This window comes from Pholis gunnellus, assembly GCF_910591455.1.
Source record: "Pholis gunnellus genome assembly, chromosome: 13".
Classification (NCBI taxonomy): Eukaryota; Metazoa; Chordata; class Actinopteri; order Perciformes; family Pholidae; genus Pholis; species Pholis gunnellus.
The window spans coordinates 757108-776295 of NC_136540.1; the positions used below are offsets into that span (position 1 = coordinate 757108).

Below are 19188 nucleotides of genomic sequence, written 5' to 3' on the forward strand. Positions count from 1 at the left end.
CATAAAACTTGCTTTCATTTACTTTAAGTTCACCAGAATTGAATCTTCTCTCGTTAACTTTCTGACCAAGAAAAGAGAGCAATGAGGGAAAAAACAACAAGATCAAAGACGACGTGTCATTGATAACAGAAACAGGTTGTTGATTGGACCGGATTCTATTGAATTGTTCATTTATTATTTTACAGCTTTAGGGCGTGAAATCCAACACCAAGACTTAAGGAGCTGTGTGTTCCGATCATAAAACTCCTTTAAAAAGCATTTGATTGTGTTCCTCCTGCTGTGATGGTGGAGTTTGAAGTAAAGTTATTATCTTCGTAGATGTTTGCTGCTTCAGAACAAACTGAACTTCAGCTGATTGGTTGAATTTGTTCAGGAAGATAAAAAGTGACGTAAACAGGAGATCTGATTTCCTCTTCTGTGTTTACTCTGAGAGTGAGACTTTAGATAAAGTCTGCAGGGGCACAGTGTGTGTGTGTGTGTGTGTGTGTGTGTGTGTGTGTGTGTGTGTGTGTGTGTGTGTGGTAACTCACATAGAGTTAATATTTAGTGTTGAAAGTGAAATGCATCACAAATGAGAGAGCAGACAGAGTGAGCAGTGAAGAGAAGAGTCTCGTCGGTACATTTGTTCCCTGACAGTCATTCAGATCTAACCGTCATCATCATCATCATCATCATCATCTTCATCATCATCTTCATCATCATCTTCATCATCGTCATCATCATCGTCATCATCATCTTCATCATCGTCATCACATGTCGGTTCTTCCTCTGCGGGTGAAAATGTTGCGGCAGGTCTGGAGGTTGAGGGGCGTCCTCGTCCTCGTCTGCAGCCCGATCATCCTGCTGCCGCTCGCCATCAGCACCACGGTGAGACCAGTTCACTGACCAGTTCACTAACCAGTTCACTGACCAGTTCACTGACCAGTTCACTAACCAGTTCACTGACCAGTTCACTGACCAGTTCACTAACCAGTTCACTAACCAGTTCACTGACCAGTTCACTGACCAGTTCACTGACCAGTTCACTGACCAGTTCACTGACCAGTTCACTAACCAGTTCACTGACCAGTTCACTAACCAGTTCACTGACCAGTTCACTAACCAGTTCACTGACCAGTTCACTAACCAGTTCACTGACCAGTTTATTAACCAGAAACACAAACCTCTTTCCTGTAAACTGACCAGTGTGCTACTGTCTAAACTAACCACTTAATCACAAACATGTAATGACTTCATATCATCTATAATAATACATCATCATTTATTAGTTGATTATATTTGTTTTTTAATAATCTGAAACTTTTAAAGTTATGAAGTAAAAAAGTACAACGTTTACCTCTGAGATGTAGTAGAACGTAGCAGATAATACTCAAAGCAAAGTACAAGTACCTGAAACGTTCCAACTGAAGATGGTCTCAGTTGGGTTGAGCAGTTTGAGAAGTGATGACTCAGCATTTAAACTGGTCAGACTAACAGCTGTAGTTGTTGTTTGGATATATTAACAGCTGTGTTCACAACTTTCTGTCACTGATTGACAAACAGATTCCACAGTGTTGGAAAGTTCACTGTTTCAACATTTTTTCACTTCCTGACACGTTGTCTCCTGCATAATAATTAGCTTTGTGCTGTTTTCTTGTTTCTGGGATCAGGCTGTCAGACATAGAGCTGAGGGAACATAGAACTGAAGGAACATAGAGCTGAAGGAACATAGAGCTGAGGGAACATAGAGCTGAGGGAACATAGAACTGAGGGAACATAGAGCTGAGGGAACATAGAGCTGAGGGAACATAGAGCTGAAGGAACATAGAGCTGAAGGAACATAGAGCTGAGGGAACATAGAACTGAAGGAACATAGAGCTGAAGGAACATAGAGCTGAGGGAACATAGAGCTGAGGGAACATAGAACTGAAGGAACATAGAGCTGAAGGAACATAGAGCTGAGGGAACATAGAGCTGAGGGAACATAGAACTGAGGGAACATAGAGCTGAAGGAACATAGAGCTGAAGGAACATAGAGCTGAGGGAACATAGAGCTGAGGGAACATAGAGCTGAGGGAACATAGAGCTGAGGGAACATAGAGCTGAAGGAACATAGAGCTGAGGGAACATAGAGCTGAAGGAACATAGAGCTGAGGGAACATAGAGCTGAGGGAACATAGAGCTGAGGGAACATAGAGCTGAGGGAACATAGAACTGAGGGAACATAGAGCTGAAGGAACATAGAACTGAGGGAACATAGAACTGAGGGAACATAGAGCTGAGGGAACATAGAGCTGAGGGAACATAGAGCTGAGGGAACATAGAGCTGAAGGAACATAGAGCTGAGGGAACATAGAGCTGAAGGAACATAGAGCTGAGGGAACATAGAGCTGAAGGAACATAGAGCTGAGGGAACATAGAGCTGAGGGAACATAGAGCTGAAGGAACATAGAGCTGAGGGAACATAGAGCTGAAGGAACATAGAACTGAGGGAACATAGAACTGAGGGAACATAGAGCTGAGGGAACATAGAGCTGAAGGAACATAGAACTGAGGGAACATAGAACTGAGTGAACATAGAACTGAGGGAACATAGAGCTCAGGGAACATAGAGCTGATGTAACATAGAGCTGAGGGAACATAGAACTGAGGGAACATAGAACTGAGTGAACATAGAACTGAGGGAACATAGAGCTGAGTGAACATAGAACTGAGGGAACATAGAGCTGAGGGAACATAGAGCTCAGGGAACATAGAGCTGAGGGAACATAGAGCTGAGGGAACATAGAGCTCAGGGAACATAGAGCTCAGGGAACATAGAGCTCAGGGAACATAGAGCTCAGGGAACATAGAGCTGAGGGAACATAGAGCTCAGGGAACATAGAGCTCAGGGAACATAGAGCTGAGGGAACTAAGGGAAAATAAGGCCGTTTTCTTCGGTAAGGACGGCTTGGCTGAAAATAATAAAATGATCATGGATTGCTGTGTATATATAATAATATAATCACCTGATCGCGGTGATTGTATGATGATAATATTTCATCTAAAACTCTAACTTTGCTCCCCCTAAGTGAACAATGGGAATGCATTTGCAGGTTTCTTACGTGAATGAAAGTTAAGATAAACAGACTGTGTTTGGACAGAGCTGCTCCCGTCATCAGCTCAGCATGTTTTAAATCGTCCCGACACACAAGTGGATGTTTCAGGTCTCAAGGTTGTAAAGTTTTGAGAACTTTAAACTCGTCGTCTTCACAGCTGGATTCTGGAGTCCAGCGGGTGAATGAACATCAAGTGTCAGGTGAGCTCAGAGTTCACAGCATGAGTCTGTATCCTCACGTTATCCTCTTTCTACAAAAACAGCTTTTATATTTGTAGTTTTATATGTCACATAACGAGGTTATGGTGGTTTTAGATTGGCAAAAACCCCATTATACTTTAAAATCCTCCTAAAGTTTCTATCAACGCATTAAGGTGGAATCGTCATGAAATCAGAAGCTTTAAGGTGTAAAACATCTGAATTTAATGCTCTAAATGTTACTTTGATCTCATTCTGCAGGATTAAAGCATTTCATAACTTAATTTAAGGTTTATTTATTCAGGCGGTCAAATTAATGGAAACTTGAGGTCTTAAAGTTTGAGATTGTTGTGTGTAAATAAAAAGTGTTATCACTGATGTCCGTCAGGTTTTATTTGGATGATTATCTGGAAATTTGTTTCAATTTTGCACTAAATTCAGATGGAAGCGTGGCTATTTGTTATGGTTCTTAGAATAAGTATTAACCTGACATGTTTATCTGTGTGTGCATGTGTGTGTGTGTGTGTTTGTGTGTGTTTGTGTGCATGTGTGTGTGTGTGTGTGCAGGAGGCTGCCTGTGCTTACGTCATCCTCCTCATGGCGGTGTATTGGTGCACTGAGGTTTTGCCGCTGGCAGTGACGGCGCTGCTGCCGACCATCCTGTTCCCCGTCCTCGGCATCATGGAGTCCAAAGACGTAAGACTGGACACACACACACACACATAAAAGTCAAAAAGGTGCTAAATTATTAATTGATTAATATAAAGTTTGAGTTGTTAATGAGGTTAAAGAGACGACTGCTCACTTCTGTTCATTGGTTGCAAAAACATCAAGTGTCATCTCGGACCCCTGAGGATTTTTAAGTAAACAAACATTACTGGGTATAGTTGATGATAAAACCTCAGTTCATTGGATATCTTAGAAATACTAATAATTATGAAAAATGTAAAATTGTGACATCAGAATCTCATTTCGTGACATTTCTCAAGTCAGTGTTGACTAAACCGAGGACACGAACATCGGTCTCCTTGGTGAAAGTCTCGTGTTTGTGTTACACATCAAACCTTTCCTTCCACTCTTCTTTACACTGCGTCAGAGTGTCTAATGATGACATGGATGGGTTCATTATCTTGTCTCACCGCTGTACACCGCATGTCTGTTGTTGTTCAGGTGTGTATGCAGTACCTGAAGGACACCAACATGCTGTTTGTAGGGGGGCTGATGGTGGCCGTCGCCGTGGAGCACTGGAACCTCCACAAACGCATCGCGCTGCAAGTTCTGCTGCTAGTTGGAGTCCGACCCGCCATGTGAGTCCCATGATCTCCTGCACTGTACCATCAATGTTTAAGTTACTAGAACTATGAGTTCAAAATGGAAGTATTAAAAGACGCAAGTAAAACTTGGAGAGACACGTTTTCTATCTTTTACCACTGGCGCCAGAGAAAAGTTCAAGTTGTTACTTCAATCAAAAGGATCTATTTCATGTTCGGACTCTCAAATCTCCCATCAAGCATAAAAGTACTTTGCTTTGAATGAGTTTTGAAATGGAAATGCATGCTGTTAAATGTTTATCGTTGAGGAATGATAATTTAATTAATCCTGACAGGAATTATAGTTTTAATAGGGATTTTGTCATGAATTAAGTGTTTGACAAATGTAAATTTGTATCTAAAGAGATTTGCTAGATGAAAAATCAGTAGATCACTGAAGTCATTAGGGTTCATCCTCATGAAACCAAATTTGAATGGCGATCTATTTGATAGTTATTGAGATATTTCACTTAAGACCGAAGTGTTGGTTTCCTGTTAATCCTGTCCGAGTGATCCTTTCCTAACATGAAAATACTGTAACCACAGACTGTGTATAAGAAGTTGACGTAGATGCCGTGGTGACGTTCTGCATTTTGGCCGTCGCCATCTTGTTTTTTTTCAACCAGAAGTGAAACAAGAGGGAGGAACTAAGTACAACCGAACATTGAATAAAACATTTTAGGACCAAAATGTTACAATTAACTAACACACTACAGGGTTAAAGTCGCCCTGATAGAGACCTGAGGTAGCCCCGCCCCTAAAGCATCTCCTGCTTTATGGTCTGTTTGACTCTAAATGGACCATCATGTACTAAATGAACATCATGCTGTATTGAAGAAGACTTGAAACTAGAGATTGAGACCATAAACTCATGTTTACAATGTTTACTGAGGTAATAAATCAAGAGAGAAGTAGAGTCATTTTCTCATAGACTTCTATACAACCAGAGGAGTCGCCCCCTGGTGGACACTAGAGAGAATGCAGCTTTAATACACTTCAGAACTAAAGGTTTCCACCTGACTGTAAGTGAATCTTCTTAGTGCTAAATTCCCTTACAGTTTCCCCAGACTTGTGTCAATGTTCATTGGTCGTACTGGTTAAAAAATGTACCTTGACGATCCTCTGGTTCCGTTTCTTTTGGTTCCGTCCTCTCGTTGCACTTGTTGATGAGGATTGTTGAAGCGTCGTCACATTTTTGAAAATCTCCTCTTTCTTCGTCTCCCAGGTTGATGCTGGGGTTCATGGGAGTGACAGCCTTTCTGTCCATGTGGATCAGCAACACGGCCACCACCGCCATGATGGTTCCAATCGTCCAGGCTGTCCTGGAACAGCTCCACGGCAATGTAGACCCTGAACCCTCCTCCAAGACCCAGAGAGGGAGTGTCGACCTAGACCAGGAACATAAGGAGAAAACCAGCAGCGTTCTGCAAACTGCTGCTGTGAACATCCTGGATAATGGTATGATTGATCCACTATGCTGCCTACTGAGATCCTGTTTTAGAAGAAACCAGCCTAGTATCCCAAAGAAAGTGGATGAATCTGTTTGTAGGGGGTGACAGTGAGGGTTAGGAGGTTGGTGAAAGGGCATGCACTGTGTCAGATTGTAATGCAGGAGATGGGAGCTCACGTTCTTTCGCAGACCTGCAATAATGTTCACCTTTTTACAACTACAACATTTGCCAAACCTTTACCATACCATAGTTTCCATGCGCAGATATAGTGCGGCACAAGGATCTTTAAAAACGTTGCCATAAAAACATTGTGAGTGGGTTTCACAGAATCGTCCAAAGTCGTTGTTCTTGTCTGGTGATTGGGTCAATGGAGGCCCAGTGACCTTCACAATGCATCACTGAAAATGGACAACCAAGCTGGGAACCTTACACTTAACTCCAGTACTGCAGTCGAAATCATCTAACCACAAGTCCAAACCCAAGTGTTTGACTCCCAGTCACCGCAAGTCCTGCTGTAGTCGAGTTTTAAGGTATGCTGAAAACAAAACAAGTCTATATGACGTGTGGTATACCTTTAGTTTGAGGATTGGACAAAAACGTTGACCTCATGATGGCGCCGGAAGAAAAGTCTAAGCTATTACAATTCATCCTGAAGGTAAACATGACTGTAGGAACCATCCGGTAGTAGGTGAGACTTTTGTCTCTGAACTAAAACATGTATGGGACAAAAGGTCAGAGGCTCACCAACCTTTGTTGGGTTCATCTTCTTGATATCAATATGTTTGTACATCCAATAGTGTGTTAAGATATGTCGGTCTGGAACAAAGTGGTGGACTGGCAGACTGGCAGACTGCCATTTGTTTAGCATAGCTAAAACGAGAGCTTGAGAGCAAAGTTCCTTCGGGTAGCTGGTCAAAGATTAGAACTTGATTGCATACAGTAAGTGTTTCGCAAAGTTACAAAATCAGGTCCAACAATGTCTAAAAGGTGTAGGGGGAGGGGTTTTTAAAACAATATCTAAAAGTGTCTCATTTGCTAATCATTAAATGGCTTGAAAGACGAAGAAAGTCTTTCTTAAGTTTGACATCTGACCTTCTGGATGTTTCCTCACAGGTGTGAATGGGGAAACCTTCACACAAAGTAACTCAGAGAAATCCAGCAACATGTCCTCTGAGGCTCAGATTGACAGACAGGAGATCGTCAAACCGACACCACAAGACAAACCTCCAACCGACAGCACCAACAGTGGACCTGGTGAGTCCACAGAGGAGATTCACTCTGGTACGGAACTCCATCACCTACAGATTGATTTTCTTTCTTCCAAAGAGTCGTCGGTTTTCAGTTCATTTCAATTAAATATGAAGATCAACTTCCTTTAATGTTGTGACAGGAGGGAAAAGCTACATCGGTAGAGTACTCTTTAGATTTCATATTCCACACCTTATAATTTACGCCCAGAGCAAACATTAAGATCATTAATCTTAACCAAGTGATTCAGTTAGCCTAACTATAACCTAAACTATAGTTTATTTGCTATAACCACGATCTTTCCCCAACCTTTACCATGCTGTCGATGCCATGCACAGATATTGTAGAAAAGTAAAATCTTGATGTTCCAAAATATAAACAAATATAGACCAAAAGAGGGTTTATTTGAGCCCAAACCATGATCTTTTCCTGAACCTAACCAAGTCGTTTTGTAACCTGAACCTTTCTGATAATAATAAGTATTGTGCTTCTGTTTGTTGAGGGGAGAGTTTTTATTTTCCGAGCAATGGACCTTCGGATCAATGGGCGTTGGTTTTTGGGATAACGGAAAATGGGCCATTTTCCCGGACAAATGGGACATTTGGGACATTTTTCCGACTGTCGGGGTTTTCGGAATAATTAGAACCATCAGCTACCTGGAGGGAGGATGAAATCAATCCAAAGCTGATGGATGATTTGAAACATGATCAGAATTTGTAGTTAGTGCTCTAAAATATTCCCTCCTGTCTGTGGTAGCCGTCGTGTCCGTGGAGAACGTCTGCTGTCAGATGGAGTTGGAGGAGCTGAGCAACGAAGAGGAAGAGAGGAAGAAGTTGAGCAAAGGACTCCTGCTGTGTGTGTGCTACTCCGCCAGCATCGGAGGCATCGCCACGCTGACCGGCACCGGACCCAACCTGGTTCTGATGGGACAGATGAGCCAGTAGGTGCTTAAACACAAAAACACAGACGGAAACAGGGACAGTTCATGAAAGAGTCGCAAAATGCAAACTATTGGTTTCTAGTACAAGGACACAAATTTGTAGTTTTTTTTCGCTCAGAGTGACTTCTTGTCGATATTTAATACTACGTCACTAGATCTGACCGTAGTCACGTGGATGCGTTTAATATGTGTGTCCACCATGAAACAGGATTCTACTTGACATTCCTGGTATTGTGTCCGTTTTATTCTTTGTCAAGTTTTAGGTTGTGTATTACTGGACTTCTTGTTTTTGTTTGGACTACATTTATGTTGTAAAATGTTGGCTTCTTTTGTTAAATGTAGAAAAAACATTTTCATAATACTGCTTCTGCTACTAAGATTCTGATATGGGCTCCACTATCTGTTTAAAAGGTTGAACATTTTCTTTTGACGTTTTCTGACGTTCTCTCGTAGACTCTTCCCTCGGAACGGTGACGTGATCAACTTCGCGTCCTGGTTTGTGTTCGCCTTCCCCACCATGGTGCTGACGCTGACGCTGGCCTGGTTCTGGCTGCAGTTCCTCTACGTCGGCTGCAAGTGAGTTGTCTTCACCACAACGCATAAAGTGAAGAAAGAAAACCTGTCCACCCGTGCAGATCATTAAATGTTCTGTTGCAGCCTGCGGAGGACGTGGGGTTGTGGGGCGGTGCAGTCGGAGAAGGAGCGAGCGGCTTACGAAGTGATCCGAGACGAGCATCGCCGTTTGGGACCGGTGACTTACGGAGAGGTCAGCGTCCTGGCGCTCCTCATCCTCATGGTGGTGCTGTGGTTCACGAGAGACCCGCGCTTCATGAACGGCTGGGCCACCCACGTCTTCAACGCCAAGGCAGAGTGAGTGCCAACGAACCGCAACACGTGTCGTGGTCGTTCGTTGTTTCACAATAACTGAAGGCTAAATGAACGCTCAGGAGTTAGAACTCTCTGACGGGATCACCTGAATTATCTCCTCTGTTTTAAGTCTTCTACACTTCCTGGTTGCAATGCTTTAACAGACTGCATTGGTTTTAGCTCAGCTTGTTTCTCTGATGACGTTGTCGTTAACGATTATTTAAAAACAGTACAGTCCATCGTGCTAAAGTAACCAAGCCCATCAGTTCTTCTGTAACTGTAGCATGAAATCATGGTGGAAGGAGACTAGCTAGCTAGCTAACTAGCCAGCTGATAAATAATTCAAATTGAAAAACTTGATGCTTCATCAACACACTCTTGTCATTAACACTGATTCACCAGATGTTTTAAAATGCTGTTGGCTTCATTTCAAGTTCACAGAAGAGAGGAAATGTTCGAGACGCATATTTTGTTATTTCCAGGTGGAGGCACTTCAAACAACACTCTGAGGTTCAGTTACTCTTTAAACAGCTGTCTGGAGTTTTACTTTAACAGAAACACTACTTAGAATAGTTTGTCACATTTCTGAGTGTGTGTGTGTGTGTGTGTGTGTGTGTGTGTGTGTGTGTGTGTGTGTGTGTGTGTGTGTGTGTGTGTTCAGCACTGGTCCTGCATTAATGTTCAATGGAAAAAAAAGACTTAACCCAAAGTGTTTATGGCAGAACTTGCCTCGGGGCAAAACTCCCTGAACACACAGGAATCAGAGGCGAAGGACAAACAGAGACGTGTCTCGGGTACAAACTGTAACTGTGGTGCTGACCTGCACTGAGGCATGAGGAGATAAACTAGCCACGAGTTCAGAGTCCGGCCCTTTCAACTTAACAGCTAAACGTTTCTCTAGATTTTAACTGACAATCAACTTCTGGTGTTAAACTTCTTACATTTTAATCATTATTTTACCCAAAAAAGGAAAAGCAATGCATCCAGATTGCTTCAACCACAAATGTAGGTAGTGACCAGATTCCAAACCCACCTGTAAAACATCTATTTGAAGCTTGTTTTACGATAATAAAGTTACTTTCAGTATGAATTCACAAAGTTATAAATGTAGTTTGAGTCACCAAAACATTATTTTTTTGTATCACTGCAGCAAAAGATGTAAAATCAACACTGATGCTAACATTAGCTAATTATCAGTGAACCCAAATAAGAGCTGAGGCGGATTGAATGTCTTTGGTTCTGCAGGTATTTGGTCATAAACCGTGAACCCCAGCAGCAACATGGTGACCTGCTGATTCAGCAGTTTGTCAGTTACTATGTTGCTTCTTTCACCTCTTCCACATGAAAAAACAATCCTAAAAACCAAAGTGTGTGTGTGTGTGTGTGTGTGTGGGGGGGGGGGGGGGGCAGTCACCTTGGACCTGCTGTTTGTGTAAACTGATGATTTCAACATGTTTCCTGATCACACAGGATGATAATGAAGCTCAGACGTCCTGACTGATGTCAGCTCAAATCAACTTTCACCTCCAATCATCTGACTGACTTACAAATAAACGGAGTTTCAAGTGGGACAAGAATCAGTGAGAGTGTTCCTCTTCACATGATCTCCTGTTTATTATGGAGTATTTATTTAAGCATATAAAGTACATCAGTTTTAATCAGTAATCAGAAGAGCAGATTCAGAAAATCCTTAAATAATGTTTCATTGATTGTATTTGTGAACAAAAATAAAAAGGACAAGTTTGTATACTACCTGTTCAGGTACTCTGTTCACTACCTGTTCAGGTACTCTGTTCACTACCTGTTCAGGTACTCTGTTCTCTACCTGTTCAGGTACTCTGTTCACTACCTGTTCAGGTACTCTGTTCTCTACTTGTTCAGGTACTCTGTTCTCTACCTGTTCAGGTACTCTGTTCTCTACTTGTTCAGGTACTCTGTTCACTACCTGTTCAGGTACTCTGTTCTCTACCTGTTCAGGTACTCTGTTCTCTACCTGTTCAGGTACTCTGTTCACTACCTGCTCAGGTACTCTGTTCTCTACTTGTTCAGGTACTCTGTTCACTACCTGCTCAGGTATTCTGTTCTCTACCTGTTCAGGTACTCTGTTCTCTACCTGTTCAGGTACTCTGTTCACTACCTGTTCAGGTACTCTGTTCTCTACCTGTTCAGGTACTCTGTTCACTACCTGTTCAGGTACTCTGTTCTCTACTTGTTCAGGTACTCTGTTCTCTACCTGTTCAGGTACTCTGTTCTCTACTTGTTCAGGTACTCTGTTCACTACCTGTTCAGGTACTCTGTTCACTACCTGTTCAGGTACTCTGTTCTCTACTTGTTCAGGTACTCTGTTCTCTACCTGTTCAGGTACTCTGTTCTCTACTTGTTCAGGTACTCTGTTCACTACCTGCTCAGGTATTCTGTTCACTACCTGTTCAGGTACTCTGTTCTCTACCTGTTCAGGTACTCTGTTCTCTACTTGTTCAGGTACTCTGTTCACTACCTGTTCAGGTACTCTGTTCACTACCTGTTCAGGTACTCTGTTCTCTACTTGTTCAGGTACTCTGTTCTCTACCTGTTCAGGTACTCTGTTCTCTACTTGTTCAGGTACTCTGTTCACTACCTGTTCAGGTACTCTGTTCACTACCTGTTCAGGTACTCTGTTCTCTACTTGTTCAGGTACTCTGTTCACTACCTGTTCAGGTACTCTGTTCTCTACTTGTTCAGGTACTCTGTTCACTACCTGTTCAGGTACTCTGTTCTCTACCTGTTCAGGTACTCTGTTCACTACCTGTTCAGGTACTCTGTTCTCTACTTGTTCAGGTACTCTGTTCTCTACCTGTTCAGGTACTCTGTTCTCTACTTGTTCAGGTACTCTGTTCACTACCTGTTCAGGTACTCTGTTCTCTACCTGTTCAGGTACTCTGTTCTCTACCTGTTCAGGTACTCTGTTCACTACCTGCTCAGGTATTCTGTTCTCTACCTGCTCAGGTACTCTGTTCACTACCTGTTCAGGTACTCTGTTCTCTACTTGTTCAGGTACTCTGTTCTCTACCTGTTCAGGTACTCTGTTCTCTACTTGTTCAGGTACTCTGTTCACTACCTGCTCAGGTATTCTGTTCTCTACCTGTTCAGGTACTCTGTTCTCTACCTGTTCAGGTACTCTGTTCACTACCTGTTCAGGTACTCTGTTCTCTACCTGTTCAGGTACTCTGTTCACTACCTGTTCAGGTACTCTGTTCTCTACTTGTTCAGGTACTCTGTTCTCTACCTGTTCAGGTACTCTGTTCTCTACTTGTTCAGGTACTCTGTTCACTACCTGTTCAGGTACTCTGTTCACTACCTGTTCAGGTACTCTGTTCTCTACTTGTTCAGGTACTCTGTTCTCTACCTGTTCAGGTACTCTGTTCTCTACTTGTTCAGGTACTCTGTTCACTACCTGCTCAGGTATTCTGTTCACTACCTGTTCAGGTACTCTGTTCTCTACCTGTTCAGGTACTCTGTTCTCTACTTGTTCAGGTACTCTGTTCACTACCTGTTCAGGTACTCTGTTCACTACCTGTTCAGGTACTCTGTTCTCTACTTGTTCAGGTACTCTGTTCTCTACCTGTTCAGGTACTCTGTTCTCTACTTGTTCAGGTACTCTGTTCACTACCTGTTCAGGTACTCTGTTCACTACCTGTTCAGGTACTCTGTTCTCTACCTGTTCAGGTACTCTGTTCACTACTTGTTCAGGTACTCTGTTCACTACTTGTTCAGGTACTCTGTTCACTACCTGTTCAGGTACTCTGTTCACTACCTGTTCAGGTACTCTGTTCTCTACCTGTTCAGGTACTCTGTTCACTACTTGTTCAGGTACTCTGTTCACTACTTGTTCAGGTACTCTGTTCACTACCTGTTCAGGTACTCTGTTCACTACTTGTTCAGGTACTCTGTTCACTACTTGTTCAGGTACTCTGTTCTCTACCTGTTCAGGTACTCTGTTCACTACTTGTTCAGGTACTCTGTTCACTACTTGTTCAGGTACTCTGTTCTCTACCTGCTCAGAGATTTTGATGTTCAGTCTAATTGTTCTGATAAACTATGTAATGATTGATTCTAACTTTTACACGTTTTACTGATGAAGAAGATACTCGAGTTGAACAGAAGTCATTCTTTATGTTTGGACTCCTAATTTCTCTATTTAAATTCTGAAACTTTCACAAATGATTTCATGTCTCTGTGAACAGGTTGTTCTTTAATCTGAAGCTTTAACGTTGTTTATTTTTTCCTCCTGGACTGAACTGAAACCGTTTAATCTTTTTTGAATGAAAGGTTAAAAAAACATCTGGAAATCTGCCAGAACGTTCGGCAAATACAAGTACTCGCCGGTGAAATCCCCATTCATGAAGAGACCATGTGAGCCGGTACGAGGTCAGAGAGCCCTGAGAAACAGCCAAACCACACCTGACATCTTTCACTCCAATAACTCCACAGCGTTAGAAGCGTTAGCGTAAAGTCCAAAAGTCCAGTTATTGAACGAAGACACGTGAAATCAGCTGATTTGATAAAAGCTAATAAATGATCTGTGTTATGAATCATCTGCAGGTTCGTCACTGATGCGACGGTCGCTCTGTTTGTTGCTGTTTTACTGTTTGTTCTTCCATCTGAACCGCCGAGATACCTCTGCTGCTGGAGATCTGACACAGGTAACACACACACACACACACACACACACAGGTAACACACACACACACACACAGGTAACACACACACACACACACACACACACACAGGTAACACACACACACACACACACACACACACACAGGTAACACACACACACAGGTAACACACACACAGGTAACACACACACAGGTAACACACACACAGGTAACACACACACACACACACACACACACACACACACACACACAGGTAACACACACACACAGGTAACACACACACAGGTAACACACACACAGGTGACACACACACACAGGTAACACACACACAGGTGACACACATTATTTTGTATCCAATCAGAGGCCCAGGTGTCTCGAGGCCCCGCCCCTGCGCTGCTCACCTGGCCGGTGACTCAGCAGAAGATGCCGTGGAACATCGTGCTGCTGCTGGGAGGAGGCTTCGCTCTGGCCAAAGGCAGCGAGGTGAGTTTAAGGTTTAAGAGGGAAGACGTTTAGGAAAGAAAGACCAGTTTGTAAAGTCCACACCTGTGTGTGTGTGTGTGTGTGTGTGTGTGTGTGTGTGTGTGTTGTCAGGTGTCCGGTCTGTCCCTCTGGCTCGGTGCTCAGATGACGCCGCTCCACTCCATCCCTCCGTGGGCCATCTCCGTCGTCCTCTGTCTCCTCGTCGCCACCTTCACCGAGTGTACCAGCAACGTCGCCACGGCAACGCTCTTCCTACCCATCCTGGCCTCCATGGTAATAAAAACACACCGTCGTCACCACAGATCGTCCAATCGGAGAAAAGGAGGGCGGGGTCAACACTTTTTTAAATCACTGTTAAGTTACTGCACTTCCTGTTAGGATGTTTCACATTAAAAGCCTGTGAAGAACAGAACAGCCTTTTGAACCAGTGATAAACTTTTATTGTGAAACATCCCAACAGGAAGTTCCATTGAACTTAACAGCGACAGAAGTAAAGGAAACTTGAATGCATGAGAACCGTGTTTGTGTTCGAAATAGAAACAGAAAATCCCGTTTTATTCATTAGATAAAAACACATTTTCTTTCAATAACTGTCAACTTTTGTCATTTTATTTCTGCTCGGTTGTCGGCTGTGTACCGATGTTTTCTTGTGTCCGGACTCAGTCCCAGTCCATCGGTATGAACCCGTTGTACGTGATGATCCCCTGCACCCTCAGCGCCTCCTTCGCCTTCATGCTGCCGGTGGCCACGCCCCCCAACGCCATCGTCTTCTCCTACGGCTTCCTCAAAGTGTCCGACATGGTGAGACTCATAACGAGTGAAGCCAGAGCTTCATGTGTTAAAGCTGCATTCTCTCTACTGACCACCAGGGGGCGACTCCTCTGGTTGTATAGAAGTCTATGAGAAAATGACTCTACTTCTCTCTTGATTTATTACCTCAGTAAACATTGTAAACATGAGTTTATGGTCTCAATCTCTAGTTTCAAGTCTTCTTCAATACAGCATGATGTTCATTTAGTAAATGATGGTCCATTTAGAGTCACACAGACCATAAAGCAGGGGATGCTTTAGGGGCGGGGCTACACGGTGATTGACAGGTCTCTACGTCACTCCTCCTCAGTCCACATGTGGTCACTTCCTGTTCACTGGTTGTAAATAACCATGATATTCAGTCTGTGGTCATAAGCCGCCTCCTTTGCGCCCCCTGCAGGCTAAAACTGGCGCGGTGATGAACGTCATCGGGATCGGCTGCATCAGTCTGGCCATCAACAGCTGGGGTCACGTGATCTTCGGCCTGGACTCGTTCCCGTCGTGGGCGAACGCCACTTCAACCGTGTAGAGACCGACAACCTGCCGCCTCAGACTTCATCTTCAGGGTTCAGAAGATGTCTCAGCAGACGTTCTCTACGTGTTTTCATACCTCAGCTTGTGACGGCTGGTTCTGGTTCTGAGCCTCCAGAAACTACATCTGGACGTTTTTGGAGCTTCTGGCTGCTGATGCTTTGCTGTTAACAGTCCAATGAGAGAGTCTTTAGCAGAAACACACTGCTGATCAATGGGAGCTAAATCTCTGATTATTGGTGTTTAAATAATACGGATACGACCGAGTGACCCAAGAGTGAAGGTCTCTAATACGAACTCTTTTTAGCACTCGTAGTCTTTTCTTTCAATCAATATGAAGCTACTTTCAAGCAGCTGTTTCAAATTAAAAGCTCATTTGAGCTGCTTAAAGACTTTTAGTTTGAAACATTTGTGATTACAGTTTATAAACCGATATTCAATATAATTAATGCTGTGAAAAAACATGGAACATTTAAAATGAAAAAGAAAACAGTGAGGATGAAATATCATTAAAATATGATTATAAAATAAGAAGAAGTAGAAATAAAAATAAAGTCTGGTATCTGAGTTCCTCTTTAAAACCGTAAAACGGTAGAAATGATTCCTAAAACTAAGACATGACTCTTTTAAACTCTTTATTTGTTCTTTGGTGGTGACTTTATTTCCAGATGTTTTTTCAGTGAACAGACTCGTATTCCTGTGAATTGGAATTATTTTGAGTAATGAGAAAATATTGTACGTTTTGTATTTTTCTATTTAAAGGTATTTCGTGAATGTGAGCTGTACATATTTTTGTGTAGAGTTTTGTACCATCTATCTACAGTTTTATTTGGTGTTAATAGAAAAATAAAAGTGTGACAACAAACCTTTGATTGTTTGATTAAAGCAGTGATTCTCCTGCAAAGGTCACGTGACAGAAGAAGTGTTTTACCAACTGATGGAGCACAAATGCTAATGAATACTTCAGATAAATAAACTCTTTAAAAGCCTGTTTTTGTTCTTTTTAGAGATATTTTAACTGTACATTTGTACTTCTACTGCTGCAAATGTTTCTTCTTCTATTGTTTTACATTAATAAATGAATGAAGACAAATGTGCAGACAGATTTATTGTGTTATGTATCATATTCAGTCGGTGATTCCTGTGTGTGTGAAATCAACCCGTTTATTCTATGAACTCTTGTTGTCGAATGTCTCCCTCTAGCGGCCAGCGCGCGAACAGCAGCTACCGTAAACCACCGTAAATCATCGGGAAAAAAAAAGAGTACTGACTTCCGGCAAAATACGGCTTCTCATTTCTGATTTGTTGGATTTAAAAAGCAACAAAGAAGAACGCTCTGAGGTGTATTAGTTTGACAGTTTAGATTGTCATCAGGATTCAAAGGCTGTTTTCACGACCGTCTCCGTCTCCAGCCGGCGTCATGGAAACAGGTTTGTAGCCGTCAGTGTAGCTAACTGAGCTAGTTGAGTAGCTAATATTAGCTTGCTAGCATAAGTCATGTCTGGAGAAGAAGAAACGGATTTATTCGATACACATACATACACGTTATGAATATGTATATACACACACGATCCAGTATGCTTAATGAAGGCATTGTTACATTAATAATTCATGTGTTTAATGTAAGTTATTCTCTAAATTACCTTTGAGTTTGTATGAGACTGGGCTATACCGAACTAACTACGTCAGTAATCAGTCCAGTTAAAGGAAATCTTGCTTATCATCAACAATGTGAGTTTTTTAACATAAAACATGTTAAGATCCGCTGAGTCACTTGTTCAGCTCATGGACCCGTCTGGTGATACACAGAATCACGCGTTCATCTTCATGTTGTTGTTGTTGTTGTGGTCCAGAGGAGCAGGCCAGGAACCGGTTCCAGTCTGAGCTGGAGTTCATTCAGTGTCTGGCCAACCCCAACTACCTCAACTGTGAGTGACAGCTCTAATACTTCTACCATATATATATATATATATTTGTGTAGATATTTATGATCATTTATGAACTTTATCTTCACATGGTCTCTGTTTGTGTCCAGTTCTGGCTCAGCGAGGCTTCCTGAGGGAGAAACCGTTCATCAACTACCTGAAGTACCTGTTGTACTGGAAGGAGCCGGAGTACGCCAAGTTCCTCAAGTAACACCTGCTTTATCATTTTAATATTCATAACATAACCCTTCTTTAGCGCCTTGATGCTGTCGACCAATCACAAACCAGTAGTGAACGTATCACAATAACTCACTAAAGCACCACAATGTGGATTAATCCGCCGCTGAAAATAGTCCCTGACAAAGTCTGTGTTCCCTGTGTGTTTGATTAAAAACCACAGATGACGGAGTCTCTTAAAGCCGCAGTAACGCTGCTGGTTCTCCTCCTCAGGTATCCTCACTGTCTGCACATGCTGGAGCTGCTGCAGTACGAACACTTCAGGAAGGAGCTGGTGAACGCTCAGTGCACCAAGTTCATCGACGAGCAGCAGCTGCTCCACTGGCAGCACTACTCCAGGAAACGCACCCGGCTGCAGCAGGCGCTCGCCGAGCAGCAGCCGCCGCAGCAGCAGCAGCCGCCGCCGCACGGGAACGCCGCCGCCAAGTGACGAGATCACCGGAACACGGCGTGGGGCGGAGCTCCACCGGTGCTGGATTCATGGAGGTGGATGTTTGAGACGGACAATATTCATTCATTTTTATTTTTGATTCAGATTCCTGAAATGTGACCTGAGTGAGACATTTTACAGTGAAACAATCAGCTCGTCAGTGCTCTGTGGTATAATATATAACATATATATTATATTATAAAACGTACAAATATAATATATTATAATACATAATATATTATAATGTATTATAATATATATATATACATATAACCCTAACATATAATATATATATATTATAATATATTCTATCATAGAGCTACACTGATCAGCTGATACACTGTGTGTGTGTGTGTGTGTGTGTGTGTGTGTGTGTGTGTGTGTGTGTGTGTGTGTGTGTGTGTGTGTGTGTGTGTGTGTGTGTGTGTGTGTGTGTGTGTGTGTGTGTGTGTGTGTGTGTGTGTGTGTCTGTGTGTGTGGCTTGTTTGAACTTCCTGTTGGATTCAATGAAGTGAATCATTTTGTTAATGACGCTCCAGCGTTCAGTCACAGATCTGCTCGTGAAGTTTAAAAACGAACTCGGTGGATGAAAGGAAATCATTGAACGTGACGACAAACGGATCCGATGCAGAAATGTTTTTTCCATTTCAGTCGATACAAACTATGTTCAGTAAAATCTAAGTTTTAATCAGAAAATATCTTTCAGACGAGCCGTTTCACAATAAATCATGTTTTTCTGTTATTTTACAGACGTCTGATGTCTTCTTTAAATCCGTCCGCTGAGTTTGTTTTCAACTTTCTTCTGATAAACTTCATTAAGTGATGACAGAGGTTTCAGTTTCACAGATTAAACAGTTAAAAACACAGTGAGGGGTTCTTATACAGATATTCATAATCTAGAGATTCCACTGTTTTACTTTTTTTAATAAAATGTTTGATATTTGAATCGTTCAGTTATTCATTGATTTGGTAGTATTACGTATGTTATTGCTTCATTAGTGATTCACATGTTTTAGTATTTATA

At 42.3% G+C, this 19188-nt stretch overlaps 2 protein-coding genes across 2 annotated transcripts; both read left to right on the plus strand.

The window, feature by feature from the left end:
- Positions 1-753: 753 nt before the first annotated feature.
- Positions 754-15570, plus strand: LOC306704644 (Na(+)/citrate cotransporter-like; the record flags this gene model as incomplete). The annotated part of the gene is made up of 13 exons (XM_079171083.1): positions 754-867; positions 3842-3970; positions 4445-4581; positions 5810-6042; positions 7149-7289; positions 8040-8223; positions 8677-8799; positions 8881-9093; positions 13672-13772; positions 14110-14231; positions 14343-14504; positions 14895-15032; positions 15442-15570. The coding sequence occupies 13 exons, from the start codon at positions 754-756 to the stop codon at positions 15568-15570; spliced, it is 1926 nt and encodes a 641-aa protein (XP_079027209.1).
- Positions 15571-16826: 1256 nt separating this feature from the next.
- On the plus strand, positions 16827-18911 carry med31 (mediator complex subunit 31). Its single transcript, XM_079171105.1, has 4 exons — positions 16827-17002; positions 17426-17500; positions 17608-17704; positions 17948-18911. The coding sequence occupies exons 1-4, from the start codon at positions 16993-16995 to the stop codon at positions 18162-18164; spliced, it is 399 nt and encodes a 132-aa protein (XP_079027231.1). The 5' UTR covers positions 16827-16992; the 3' UTR covers positions 18165-18911.
- Positions 18912-19188: the final 277 nt, after the last annotated feature.

Bases quoted from the DNA above. Each gene is read 5' to 3' on its own strand.
- med31 (XM_079171105.1), top strand. The intron at 17,501-17,607 runs GTGAGTGACAGC...GTTTGTGTCCAG, and splicing joins CAACCCCAACTACCTCAACT to TTCTGGCTCAGCGAGGCTTC. The intron at 17,705-17,947 runs GTAACACCTGCT...TCTCCTCCTCAG, and splicing joins GAGTACGCCAAGTTCCTCAA to GTATCCTCACTGTCTGCACA.